Source organism: Falco cherrug, chromosome 8 (assembly GCF_023634085.1).
Source record: "Falco cherrug isolate bFalChe1 chromosome 8, bFalChe1.pri, whole genome shotgun sequence".
NCBI lineage: Eukaryota > Metazoa > Chordata > Aves > Falconiformes > Falconidae > Falco > Falco cherrug.
In genome coordinates, this window is record NC_073704.1 from 22,774,141 (window position 1) to 22,789,188 (window position 15,048).

The 15,048-nt window shown below is 35.2% G+C and overlaps 1 protein-coding gene across 5 annotated transcripts in view; it reads left to right on the top strand.

Moving 5' to 3' along the window:
- Positions 1-15,048, top strand: part of TTC21B (tetratricopeptide repeat domain 21B) — a 38,160-nt gene that overhangs the window by 20,304 nt on the left and 2,808 nt on the right. For all 5 annotated transcript variants that reach the window (XM_055717784.1, XM_055717781.1, XM_055717783.1 and 2 more), the window contains 9 exons: positions 772-878; positions 2,233-2,421; positions 5,503-5,613; positions 6,723-6,804; positions 7,549-7,699; positions 8,148-8,309; positions 8,715-8,910; positions 10,683-10,907; positions 13,263-13,383. In XM_055717784.1, the coding sequence (XP_055573759.1) occupies positions 772-878; positions 2,233-2,421; positions 5,503-5,613; positions 6,723-6,804; positions 7,549-7,699; positions 8,148-8,309; positions 8,715-8,910; positions 10,683-10,907; positions 13,263-13,383 (1,344 nt within the window). The remainder of the gene's footprint in view (positions 1-771; positions 879-2,232; positions 2,422-5,502; positions 5,614-6,722; positions 6,805-7,548; positions 7,700-8,147; positions 8,310-8,714; positions 8,911-10,682; positions 10,908-13,262; positions 13,384-15,048) is intronic.

Below are 15,048 nucleotides of genomic sequence, written 5' to 3' on the forward strand. Positions count from 1 at the left end.
CTTTGAAGACAGTTTGCTAATAGTACAGCTCAATATAATTTTTTAAGATTTAATAAAGATAAAACATGATTTTAGAAAACATGGATTTTTGGTGGCTTGTATGTGTTAATGTGGAACTGTGCTTAAGATACCACTTTATCAATAGATTTAAATGGATACAAGCCAGGGAGAACTTGTATTCTTCAAATTTCATTTTATGCATATATATTTTAACCATTATTCAAAAGTGGCTTGCTACTTTTTGAGTAGGTACTGAAATACTTAGTTAACTATATTAATGTCTGTTCCTGACTCTAGCAAAAGAAAGGTAGTTTGAGGTCTGACTAGAAATTTCATCAAATAATCCTATGCTTTTTGGGTGTACAGTAGCACTCAGAATCCATTTGGACATTTTTCATTGACTTTGAGGAGGATTTAGACAAGAAGTGTCAGGAGTGGCTTTATTTCCTGTCCACTTAAATCAAAAGTTTTCTCATGTTTCTGAGAATGCAAATAGTTTAGGTAGTCGTCGTCTTTGTTTTCTTTTTTTAAAAATTCCTTTTGCATCTTTCATGTCTCTGGGCTTAAATCTCACTCTGTTTGTAGGTTGTAATGTTTGCTCTGTCCACTAACAACACACCAAGTCAAATCACAATCCTAAATGCATAAGACTGAGCAGTAAACTTTTAGTTTAAGTTCTTGCCTGGAGTATGTGGAGAGCTTCATCTTTAATTTAACTTTACCAGGATCAGTTATTACAAGAATAATGTTTGTTTAATGTAATTCTTACAGTTAATGAATTGTCTTCTCTGATGGAAGATGGACGTTACCAGGTGCTTCTGGCAAAAATTTACAGCAAAATGGAGAAGATTGATGAAGCTGTTGTTTCATTACAACAGGTAAAGGGGAAAACAAAAAACCCTATGAAAGCTTGCAATGTCCTCACGTTTATCCCAGATGCTAACGATAATATGCTTGTGAATGAGGAAAACGAATACGTGGTGGGGATAAAGCACCAGTGGCTGGTGCAAAATGTAAAGAACGTAACTGGTTAGAAAGTCTAAGCTTTTTGTAAGCAGTGTTACTTGAATTCTAGATAAGAGTGCAGGCTTTTACTGGAAGCCTGCATTTGTACTATGCCTTCATTTGTGTGTGGAGCATAGTTTTAGCACAGCAGGCAAAACCAAAATTAACCATGGGGACAGCTAGGTTACATATCTTTAGGTCAGCATTGAACAGCGCTCATTGAAAGCTGTGCCAGATTGTTCTTTGGCTACCTGTCGCTTTGTTGTATCACTGTTTATTTTAAATAACAAGAATAAGATCTATACATTCCGGACTTGAGTATTATCACTGACTGATGCTTGAAAGAGCAGAGTTGGACACTAGTGATTTTAGAAGATGCTTTCTTCTAAAACAAAGGTTGACAACAGGTTAGGTCAATACATTCTTCCATTATACTTCCACTCTGTTACAGGAGCAGTAAGCCTTGGTAGCATCTTCTGACCAACAAGAAAAGTAAATTATGTAAATTATGCACTTTGTTCAGTGATATCTTGTACCAGCATTTTTTGTGATTAGAACTCTGCTAATGGTTATAAATTGGAACATAACCATTTGAATTGGGGAGGATGTTAGTTATAAATAAACATGGGAAAAATTTAGATCGATAAAAATGTGGCATCTTTTGTCAGATGGATGTATTCGACCTAAATATTCCTTAAATGGAGTATTAAATAAATATGTTCACACCACCCTTTTGTCCAAGCACACAGGGCGTAAACTGGATCCCTCCCCAGCTTTTTGCTTTAATGTTCTGTTCCTTATATTTCACAAAATGCTGTATGTATGATCATCTCAAAGTTATGTTCTACAAGGTGTGAATTATACAGTATTGGATTGGCATGCAATTCTCATAAGGAGTATTTTAGAAAAAGCGTGGGATTCCATCTTGAAAGTGTTGGAACACTAGAGTGCTATTCAGCATGTTTTTAATGTGAATTTTGTGGAAGCAAGACAGTTTGAGACAGGTGGTTGGGGGAGAGATATTGGGGGGGGACTGTTTTGTTTGCTATCATTGATTTTTTTTTTTTATTTTTTTTTTATAGCAGAGACTTTATTATTTGAGGGGATTCATCTATAAAATACATAGTGTCTTTATAGAACCTTTTAAATTTTAATTACATTAAAGTAGATTATATATAACTCATTTCTTTGAAAATTTTTGACTGTTCACTCCTTCCCCCACACGAGGCTCGAGAATTACAAGCCAGAGTGCTTAAACGGGCTCAAGTAGAACAGCTGGATGCAGTTCCTGCACAGAAACAGTTAGCGGCTGAAATTTGTGCTGAGATTGCAAAACATTCTACAGCCCAGCGAAACTATGAAAAAGCAATTAAATTTTACAAAGAAGCTCTTGTTCACTGTGAAACTGATAACAAGGTCAGTTCTCCCTTGGACTATTTTGCATTGTTTTTTCCATTCAATTTTCGTATCTAGCAATACAGTTTTCCAATTATCCACAGTGTAGATTTGCAATTATTTCTGCATTATGATATACAGAGAACCTTGAACTCTCTCCTTTTCATTGCTTATAATGATAAAATAGTTGTATGTACTGCTGATTTCTCTCTTACACAAACTCCTGATTCAAGTGGGACTGCATGCACTCAAGAGATGACTGTTAGATCATATAGTGAGCCTGTCCTCATGTACCATTTGAGGGTGTGTAAGTTACAGCATGGTAGTACTGGAGATTGAAACAGTCTTCCTTGCTGCTTGTCCTCTGGAATGAAGTGCCAGTGATTTTGGTCAGTTCAGACAATTTCTTTCTCTTCTGTGTCTGTTTCAGCAGTTTTAGACTTTTATACTGGACTTAGAAGAATTCTGATTTTAGTCACAAAATCTTGCTGGTTTTGAGCTGTGATTTTTGCACTGCTGCTTTCTTCACTACACTATCTCTTTCCCAAAAATCTGCCTGTTGATAAATGCTGGTAAATTTGAGCTTATTTTATCCCTTCCTCCTCCTCCTCCTCTTTCACAGCCTTGGGTTTTGGAGATAAGAGAGGGAGAAGTGAAAGGCTAAGAAATTTATAATGAGCACCAAAATTGTGTCAACTTCAGTGGGTTTTTTAGATTAAAAACAAACAAGTATAACTTTTGTCAGATTTCTATGATTTTCTAGCATGTATGTTGTATGTTTAGGTGTATGTGAAGACTTCTTAGTTTGCTGCTGCTTCTTGCACAGCTATTAGATTCACCAGCTGCTAAATTATCCACATATTGCCTGGTTTTAATACTTGAATTTGTGTTTTGAGGTTTCAAGAGTCTAGGTCCTTCCTAAAGCTACAACTTCAGCATCTTTGAGACAGGTATTCCTCAAGGCATCTTGTCAAAATGATGATGGAGAAAAATAATTTGGGAGAGGAATAAACATCCTTAAAACCTTCTAAAGAGAGTGACTTCCCCATTCTACTGTTAATACCCAGGAGACTGCCTGTCATAGTTCTGGTAGAGCTATGGCTTTTGTGGTATGCCATCCCAGTAATTCAGTGTCAAACCCTTTATCGTTTGGGGTTGGTTTTTTTCTTTCACACTAGTACTGAAATACCAGCATGACATTTCCCTTCAATTCCTGCTAAAAATCATCCTATTGAGAGTTTCCCATTGTTGCAGGATAATGCTGTGTGCTGACATTTGTACTGAATTGTACTGTTAGATGCACTTACTGGAGACTCTTATTTTAATCCTATTTCACTAACAATACAGAATACAATAACATCTTAGAAAATCTAAGACTAAATTTCTGATTAAGAACTTTTTCTCTGCTTAGAGTACTGAATAGCAAAATACTTTTGGTTACCCACAACTAGTATGAGTCATCTCATTCATTTCTATAGTTTCAGTAGATTTCAACTTGTTTTCTTCCCTTTGTTTTTAAAAACATTGCTACCACAAGGTTAGAATTTAATTATTTTAGACTACAAAATATAACTTTGAGCTGTTAAACATCTGCATATTTTTTGATCTCTTCACAGAATCTGTTTTCCTTAAAACTATATATGGAAGTATTGGAAATTCCTCTGAAGCTTTGTACCTTGTTTTATCAGAACAAAGTCCCCTGTATTCTAGCTAAAGTAACCCAAACCAGCTTTGAAATGTTGCATTAAATGAATTATTCAGCTAAATGTGAGGATATTGCAGTCCATGTCATAAGAGTTTTATGTTTTGTTGTTTCGTTTTACATAGTCAAATCTGGTAGGTAATACCCAACCTCATTTCTCTGACGTGTAAGAGGCAGTGCAGTTTGCAGATGCAGACTTGAACTGGATCACAGACTGCATTAAGCACATCATTTTACAGTATCATTTTTTGGGGTGGAGTTGAAAATTCAGAGACCACTTCCAGTCAGTAGAATCTAGTATAGAAGTCCAGTTTAACCAGCATTCTTCTCTGACTTGCCCCGGGGCAGGAAGGGTTCCTTGACTAACAGGCTGCCTTTTGGTCTTCCACTATGTGATGCACATAAGAACAGTGGCTTGAAGAAAACTTTCATAATTAAAATTTTTACATGGATGCTATCTCCATATCATTTCAAAGCTTACCCACCTGCTTTTCTGTTTCATAATTATATAGTATATGTTTGAATATGTAAATAACAGGAAGTAGGAAGAAAACAGTTGTTAAATATTATGCAAGTAGCCTTCATATTCTGAACAGGATGTTCAAAACACTATTTTGATTTAGAAGTGCCTTTCACAAGTGTAACCAGAGAGAGAATTGCAGTACAGTTATAAAAATCTCCTTTCTGAAAACAAAATCAAAACACCATGTAAAACTAAGTGGGAGTGTCATTGCTTACTGTTTTTTCTACTGCTAATTTTACTTTGTGATTGGTTTAACTCCCATTTGCTTCAATGGGAACTTGATTAAATCTGTGGCAACTTGTGTTCATAAACTTTTCTGTGGCCTTTTATTCAGAATAGTCTCTGATGGGACTTCAGCCTTAAGGATGCATGCTTATGTAGATTTCAGTTTGTTAATATTTATTCCACGATTGCTTTTCAGAAATGGATCCACACACAGTCTTAATGTGGTAGGTTTGGAAATGCAAATAAGAAAACAGTTTCTGCTGGAATTTCCTTATATTCCAATGCTAATTGGTGAATGTTAATAAGGTATTTGCTTCTGTCAATGAATTTTAAACTACTTGCATTTTTTTTTTCCAAGTTATTCTTACCAAAATACTGTAATCTTCAGAGCAAAACTATCTGAGCAGCTCTGTTTTCAATGTACCTCCAGAATATCTCTCTCAAGAAGAAAAGTTTTCTCTGTTTTAAAGGTGAGGGAATGGAAATGAATCAAATTACTTGACCAAGAGTCCACAGGAAACAGCAGAGAAAGCTCTCTTTAGAAGGGAAGTAAATTTTTCCTGAGGCTCTGAAATATCAGGTTGATACTTGTAGAACTGAGCTAGCTTTCTTGGTCTTTGAATTACATATAGTTAAATATTTTAATATACAGGCAATGTTGGAACTTGCACGTTTATATCTTGCACAAGATGATACTGATGCCTGTCAACATCAGTGCTCCTTACTACTGAAGAACGACCAAGATAATGAAGCAGCAACCATGGTATGTGGTGTTATACTAATGCTGTATCAGAAGTTTTCTGAAGTTTGTGTCTCTGCAGTGTGATGGATCCATAAAATACTACTTTTAAGAAGGCCTGCAGCTTGTGATTTCAAAAAAACATGTGAAAAATCCATTGCAACAAGATGTTTTTCTGTTTATGCTGGGTAATGATTCAATATTAAATTTCTAGCTGTTGTACCCTTTGTTCTATCTCAATGCAAAAATGTATCTTTGAAAGTAGTAGTTGTAATACTGATAAAGCATGGCTTAACGCATGTTTTATTAACAATTGACTAACGGTCAGGGAAGAAGTTATTTTTCCAGCACAGTAATATTAAAGCAAGTATCTAAAAAAAAAAAACTCCAGAAGAAAAGAACTATGTACTTATGGTGGTTTTACATCCTTACATCGTATTCCTACTTAACCATTTCCAATCACAGTGCAGATTCTCCATACAGGATTCGTATACTACTTAGCTTAAAAGACAGCTCAGTACGCTGACAACTTCTGCTTTAACACATTAGGAGCAAAATGATTTTAAGATTGGAATAAGCTATTTTCTCACAGCAGTCTAATATCTGGAATTTATCCTATTATGGTGGAAGAACAGGGGTAATGGCACTTTTAATATATTGTTAGTAAATTTACTGTTTACTAGCTACCTCTCAGTGGAGAGAAACTGAAATGAAATAATTTGGTTTACTTCTACTGCTGAAGTGGGCTATCATCTTTCTTTTCCCCTAACTTTAAACTAACTTTGTTTTTCTATGTGCTTAATCTGCATTTATGGGAAATAAATTAGCAGTAAAGCTATACAAGTAAAGCCAAACACATTTTAAACCTCCATCAAAGTGTTTATTTCTTACAGTTTCTACCTTAGGTGAACAATTGAGTTATGAGCCTGTACCTGCTCGTTATTATTCTGTCTGTATAGAGAGAGTTTGTTTTCCAGAGTAATGAAAAAACCAACTCAGTTTACTTCTCGTGCAATTCCTGCAGCATTTTAAACCTATAGTTTCAGTTCCCCACTTTGCAGAACTAGTGTTCATTATAAAACCACGACTAAAAGTATTTTGTTTTGTTTCCTCTAAATTGGTCAATATTGTAGATGATGGCTGATCTCATGTTCAGGAAGCAAGATTATGAACAAGCTATCTTTCATTTCCAACAGCTCCTAGAACGCAAGCCAGGTGAATATTTAGCAGCGGTATTTTTAATTCTTTCTGATACATAGTTCTAATGAGGTGGAAGGATAAATATCATTGCATGATTAACAACAAAATATGCTATTTATGATGTAATAGATACGAAAACCAAAGACCCTTACTGTATGTAAAAACATAAAGCTATTGGAGGAGAAGATGAGAAATTTTTTTCTTGTAGATGCAGTAATTTACTTCACTGCAATGTAATGTGCGTTGTTTGCCTCGAGCCAAATATAGCTAGGGTGTTATTTACTTGTGACTGTAAAACGCTTTTTCTTGTGTTTAAGATATCAAGTGCATGAACACAAAGCTAGCATTTCATTTCAAAATTAATAAAGGAAACTTACCACAGACAAGAATCAGTTTCTCCTAGCAATTTGCAAATTTTGACCAGGGAGAAAGTTACTAAAATCGATTAAAATAGTACATTAATGAATGTAAAGCTTTCTAGTGGACTTTGTGAAAGAAGTCATGAGAGTACAGCGAATATTTTTGTTTGAATGCTTTGGAAAGTGAAGTGTACTTCTCTTTATACAGGCTCTTATAGCAGTACTGCAAGTACCACTTGATAGCTTCATGCTTGATCTGTGCTTACTGTGTAATATGCCTTGTGTATTACACCATATACAGCTTATGTATGTGAACAAAACAAGCAGAGATCTTTATTTTTTAAGCTATTCATACAGCAAATAACTAGAATTACAATGATCTAATTATTTATATACTCAGATAACTATGCAACCCTGTCGCGATTAATTGACCTATTAAGAAGAGCTGGGAAACTAGAAGAAGTCCCAAGATTTCTTTTAATGGCTGAAAAACATTCTTCCAGAACAAAGCTTGAACCAGGATTTCACTACTGCAAAGGACTTTATCTTTGGTACTTGCAATTATAGTTAAGATATATTTATGTAGTCCGTATTTAAATTAGCTTTCTTGTCATCCATTATCATTCAAAGGTGCTATCTGTAGTGTGATAAGTAAGCAAGAAGTAATACAGTGCTACTCTACTTGAGGTACTAGGATCTTAGGAAAGGTCTCCTTTTCTCTTCTGAAATACTTTCCAATGAGCTCCTCTTTGAAATGAAGCTATTTTATCTGTCTCAGATACATCTTTCGTATTTCCTGCTGGTTAAAAGGGATATTCTTGCTAAATTTATCAGACTGGTTTCAGTCTGCAAAACCAAGTTCCTCTCAATAGTATGTATGCTGTTTATCAGTGTGTGTAATCTTTTTTTAAATACTTGGGTTTCTTCTTGGCATTTGGGTGGGATTTGGGGCAGCAAATTTTACTTGCCTAGCTTTAAATATTGTAATTCTCCATCTAGGTATACAGGTGAACCAAATGATGCACTACGGCATTTTAATAAAGCTCGGAAGGACAGTGACTGGGGACAGAATGCAGTCTACAACATGATTGAGATTTGTCTGAACCCAGATAATGAAACAGTGGGTGGTGAAGTCTTTGAAAATCTGGATGCTGACATAGGGTAAGTTATATATGAAATAAATACTGCTTGGGTGGTTCTGTCATCCCCTTCCTCTGCCTCCCCTTAATAATGTGCCTAAATTTAAGCTGCTAGAATTTCAAGCTTATCTAATGCTTTGAATATTTGACTTAATGTATTGTGAGAGACCATCCTAGACTGTAATGAGTCAGTCTGAAGCAGAAAATATAGAAGACGCTATCTGGAAATCCTGGTCACTTGCAGTGGTAAAAACAGCTTATTAGGTTGGAATTGCTGTTGTCACAGAAGAGAATTAATGTTGAATGACTGTAACGGAGCCATTTGTACAAGTTGGTATACTTTTAGTATGGAATTGATACTAACTTGTAATTAATCTGGTGTATATTAAAAAGTAAGCTTTTATGAACACTTTCTTTCTGATAACAGTAATTCAACAGAGAAGCAGGAGTCTGTGCAGTTGGCTGTAAGAACAGCAGAAAATCTTCTGAAAGAACTCAAGCCTCAGACCATTCAGGGTCACGTCCAACTGCGAATCATGGAAAATTATTGTCTCATGGCAACCAAACAAAAATCAAGTGTTGAACGAGCACTGAACACTTTCACTGAAATAGTAGTGGCTGAGGTTAGTAACCTGTCTCGTTGCATCAGTCTTTGTTCACGCTTACTACTTGTTGTTAGGTTTTTTTTAACTAGTCTCACAATTTATGTTCAGGAATAGTGGAGTGTATTAGTCGTATTCATTCTAAGGTTGGTTTTTTTTTCCTATTAAAGAATATTTTATGTAAAACTTGGAAAAAAAGACAAAACAGCCAACTGGGCTGGAATAACATCTTTTGGAGGTTTTCAGTTGGATTGCAAATTTATAACTCAACTAAATGCTAATGCTGCCAGTTACTGAAATGTGAATTGGCTGTTTGGTTTGCTTTTTAATTCCCAGTCTCACCAGCAGTGTGTCTGATGATATAAGTCTATGCAGTACCTTCATTCTGTAAAGAAAAACAATTAAATATAAGCTGCCTTCATGTACTTCATGGCAATTTGACAGAATTTAGATTTCAGGGCGTGCTTATCCGTCTGCTTAAAATCCATCCTTATGATGGGAATCTTCATTCTTTTACAGCTACTTGTAGTCATTAGCTTTAGGATTAGTAACATATTCTTGTTACCAGCACCTTTCAACATTTAGTCCACCGGAAGGCCAAGGAATACTTAAGTTACTACTACCCATTAACTGTGTAGTAAACTGCTCCTTTGTTGAGCTGAGTATACTGATGCTTATCTTTAATGTAAAGCAATTCTGGGAATTGAATAGCAGACAAGGTGGCCCTCTGCCTCCAGTACTGGCTTCAGAGTCCTGCTCAGAATTGATATGAGGTCCTGTGAATATTGAATGTTTTTCACATGGTGACAGTTCCAGCAGGAAGAATGCTTCGGTCTATTTAGTCTTCTCTCGAGTTAATAAAATACACAGTTTTAATCTCTTCAGAGTTCATGATCCGTGCTGGGTGTGACTATTGAGGGAGGGCAGGGAGGATAAGCTGATCATTATGTGGGAGAGGGATTTCTGGTGGGGTCAGGTTTATTTATTTTTCTTTAAACTCACTATGGCAAGCCTATTTACAGCACAATCCTACGAAGAGGCAGAATACCAATACTAAGCAAGGAACACTGAGGGGAAAAAAGAAGCTTTTAAGTTAGCTGCTGATGGAACTACTGTCTGTATTCAGGAAGCAGTTTTGGGATGCAAGCCCCATTCTCAAATATACACTGCTCTAATAAAGGCAGGATTTTAAAAATCACACTCGCTGCTGCACTACTTACTGCTTGCTTGAGGCTTTTGCGTAGAATGGTGGCTTTTAAGAATGCTGTTTGTTATATGTAGCTTTTGGATATAGGCAGTTTGGACTTACATTTGTAGGAGCCGTAAACCTAATAATACGAATTGGTGTCTCTGTTATTGACGTCTAACAGGTGCTTCTAAAAGTAGAAAATACCACTTGCATTGCAACTTCAAGTGAGTTCAGTTTCTATCTGAAGTATTTATTTGTGTGTCAGAAGGATAGATTTTAGTGGCATCAGAATGGTTCTTGCTGAAATTAAATACTTGTGGATGTTTTCAGCATTTCCTGTCTGAAGATTGTTTTGAGCCCAAACTTACATTCAGCCTTTTAATTATTTAATGTGATATTTATCATGATTAGTCTCACAGAAATAATCATAGCACTAGATGGAAAATGTGTTGTAAAACTGGGTGATCTATCTTTGTTTCCTGAAGTGTAGCTTTTAGTTTAGTATTCAGACACCTGGTGAAAGTCTTATTTTAAAAAAAAAAAAAAAATAAGTTAAAAGCAAAATAAAAAAACACCCCTGCAGTCACTATGCTTTTTATTGTAGAAGGATCATATACCAGCACTTTTGGGAATGGCTACAGCCTACATGATCTTGAAACAGACCCCACGAGCCAGAAATCAGTTAAAACGGATCTCAAAAATGAGCTGGAATCCCATTGATGCAGAGGAGTTTGAGAAGAGTTGGCTTCTGCTTGCAGATATATATATTCAATCTGCAAAATATGATATGGCAGGTGAATTATTAAAACGATGCCTTCGTCATAATAGGGTAAGTGAGTGCACGTTAAAAGTAACCTTAGTAACCACCTATTTTAACTCATCTAAATGTTTAGTTTTGCTCTGGAATATGATTTCAAATTGTATTTCTTTTTGCAGTTGCCTGGTATTTCACTTACTGAGAAGTAGATCAAAACAAGCCAGGAAACCAGCAGCTCTATACTTGTGCTTATTTTTCGTTTTGTCCCTTTTTGCTGGTCACATTTTCTCCATCTATACATTTCACTTTCCTTAACATGAGGCACGTCCACTAGGCTAGTCTTCCATAGATACTATGTTGCAGGCCAGGTTACTGTTTATAGTGCACACGTTTGGTTTAGAAAAGGACTTGATACTATGTATTTCTTTTTCTGAATTTATCAGTATCGAAGGTGAGGTTCACTATTCAGTCACACTTCTGCAGCTCCCTTGAGAGGTAGACATTTTTGAACCTGTACTCTTTTTTTTTTTTTTTTTTTTTTTTTTTTTTTTTTTTTCCTGAATATAAAATTAAGAGGCAGATAGAACACTTCTTGGTGTAATAGTATCATGTACTTTTGCAGAGATGCTTCTCATAATAGGATGTACTCAATTTCATTTTTACAGAAAATTAGTTTGAATTTATTTAAGAAAAAAATCTACCTTAAAGTCAGTTCCACACTTGTCCAGATGTCCAAGGGAAGTTGCAAAATCCATACCACTGAAGGATAAACACAAGTTATTCTCCCACAATGAGACCTATCTTGAAATAGATCGTCTGTTGAGCAGGTATATACCACAAAGGACATTTATTTTGCAGAAACTCCCAAGCAGCCTTAAAAACTTAGCCTACCAAGTAATTTATTTTCTTCTGAAGAGACCCATGAGGAACTCAGATAAACAAGCTCTGCTTGATAGGAAGGAGGATGGCAAATTAGAAGTCTGCCACTCCAGTTCCTTTACAAAACAGCACAGTGAGGATATTGGCTTTCCTCCAACTTGCATGCTAAGTAGCTGAAAGGAATTGTAATAAACAAATAGATGTTGAATATTTTAGAGCTTAAAATACCTTGTTAATTCTCAAGATGATATTTTGCATGGTATTCTCTCATTTGGAAGATTTGATTAGACTGAGAAAACATGCTGTTGTGATGGATTAGTTTTTAGGATTTTTAGCAGTCAGAATTGAATGATGTGGAGATGGGCATACACATATACACACATGATTTAAGTAAATATGTTGAGTGAAAACTTCATAAAAGCCTACTGTCTTGTAATTTGGGTTTGTTTTGATCTTAAGGTTAGTGAGACCCCAATGAGCAGACTGTTTCTATGAAACTGGGGAATCTTACTGATTACTCTTCTTGATTTTTAACTTTTTGCTTTGTTTATAACAAGTGAGAAGGGAAATATATTTTTATCCTCATCTTTGAGGCATTCCCATACTGCTTATCCCAGTATGCTGTGATTTGAAAGCTTTTTATCAGTAGATTTTGGAAGCCTAATGGGAAATGGTGAAGTTAAAGGTGGAATGTAATTTATATATCAGCATTTCTTTGTTCTGCCTTTGTAAAAAAAGGTGCATATTTTCATAAAAGCCTCATTTTTCGCTTGAAAATATTTAACTTATTGGCAGCATGATAATATAAGCTGTTCACAGTAAGGGCATATAGCAGTTAGGGTTTTTCTTATTTTTGTAATTTTATTTTTCCTGCTTTATGTACTAAATGTAAGATTTCTGTATGAATTACTGTATCTTTCACGCTAACTTTTATTACGGAGTTAAATGTATTTATATCTATGCGTAAGAGAAGCAAGGCTAGTATTTTTATGTAGCGCTTAACAGTTTTTGGTAACCTTTCAGATGCTTGGAACCTGCCACTTGGGAGTTGTACAAAATGAAATATTTAATGCTTGGTGTTCTCTTCAGAATATTTGTGTCTGTCTTTAGTTTTAAGTGGAAAATTATGATGTAAAAGAGTTTCTAAAAATAAGGCTATGAAAATTCCTTTTTAAGAAAAAGTTAAACAATATTTGTGGAAGATATAACACTTTCTGGCTGGACTTGAAACACAGCTGCCATAGGGTTGTTATTAACTGAGAGAGGTATCTACAGATATCCTGGAGGCTCTAAACGTTTTTGAAGGAGTACTTGCAGTGATGAACTCTGTACTTAGAGCAACTTAAGAGCTTGCTGTGCAGAATTCCTTATAACTGATTTGTATTACAAATGTTTTAAATCAAGATTATCTTGTTATCAGTGTTAGTACAAGTATCACTTATGCTTTCCAGTTGTACAGATTTGAAGTATTTAAGCAATTAAGCTGTCAGTATTATTATATATAAGCTTACCTAAATAAAATTTTGAATTAATATTTATATTTTGCAGTCATGCTGCAAGGCTTATGAATACATGGGATACATAATGGAAAAGGAACAAGCATATAAGGATGCAGCAATAAATTACGAGATGGCCTGGAAATATGGAAACCAAACAAATCCAACAATAGGCATGTATACGTAACCTCTAAGTATGATCTCAGGCAGTGCAGTAGGAATGAAACAGCTGTCCTTTACTGCAAAGGCTCCTTTTAATTTTCTGTAGAGACAGAGTATGACTGGTTTTCCTTACTTAAAAACCACAGATGTGTGAAGGTGTACTTAACATTCACTTGGAAAGCCCCTGTGGCAAGAGGTAGCAGCTTTATGATACTTAAGAAGTTTCTGCTTACTGTTTTAGTAACGAGGTTTGGTCTGAAAAAGTTATAGTTTGCTCTTTGTGAACAACTTTCTCTGTAAGTACAGCATTGATTTTTAATAATGTTTTTATAATAATACGGTATGTACTGTTTATAGGAGAGGACCTTTTATAATACCCAATATATATCTTATGGTGGCAGATCATTGATTTAATTCTTGCATTTTGATAATCAGACAAATTATGTATTTATATGGATATAAGGTTTTATATACACGAGTAAGGAGTTTTAAAATTATTTAAATTTCTATATATGGTTTAAAAAGTGGAAACCTGGAATACTATTGAGGTTATGATTTGGATGGTTAATAGAAGTCTACACTAAACTGTCACATTTTTAGACTAATATAGGAAACCCTTTATGAAATGGATACATAAGATAAAATGCCCTTCCTTACTCAACGCCTAGAGTCTGCCTCTAAGTCCCAAGGCTGGTGGTTTACACAAATCCTGTTCCAGGTTTTGGGCTATGCTTGTGGCCTCTCAAAAATGCATGCTGCTTGCTGTTGGTAACCTGTGCCCTTGGGTTTTTTGTCCTCTAGGGTTTTTTTTAGTGTTGGGGTGAGAGCACCTTCGGCATCAACTGGAAAACCAGTGGGCTTTTTTAACAAGATTGTAACTGTTATGCATATGAACTGCCATACATTTCGTTTCTTTAACTGTAACTCATGGATGCTGCAATGGCTTGGTTCATGATTTTATCTAATACAGTCTGTAGATTAAAGTAGTGTTTTGTTAATGGAATTAAATGACTTCTGGTTTAGCTTCTGTTTTTGTAACACATTTAACAATATAAAAATGCATGTGCATGTATGGATTGCCAAAACTAGACGTTACCCTATGTGCTGTGAGTCAAAGAATTAGGAGGGTCAAAGCAAAAGAGGACTTGGATATCAAAATAAAAATAAAAATGACTGACATCTGACTTAGGTTATATGGGAAAATCTCTAGGTATCGAAGTATGAGTTTGGACTAGTTGTTCCTGCCTCTGTAGACTGACCCATTAATATCTTGGCTAAGGTGTTACAGTTGTTGATCAAATAAATATTAGAAAGAGGTTTTAATAGTAAAAAACTATGGTTTCTTGAGGACACAGATAAAGACTTCTTTTGCTATTTTGAAACCCACTAGAGGATAGGAATTAAATTACAAAATCATTTGGTGTCTAGACAGGAGAATGCCTTAGTGAAGTTTAAACTGTGGAACGATCTTGCATACAGAGAGTATGACATTGAAGGTACTATGTGTATATTGTTTTCTAGTTTTGCATACAGCATTGTGAGAATTGTCATGTGTCAAAACTAAAATGGTTAAAGCAGCACAAACTGCATCTGGCAAGTAAAACTGTAAACTGGTATTGGATCCCATGTACTTGTTCGCTAGTAAGGATAATTTCATTAAAAAGAAAAGATTTAAA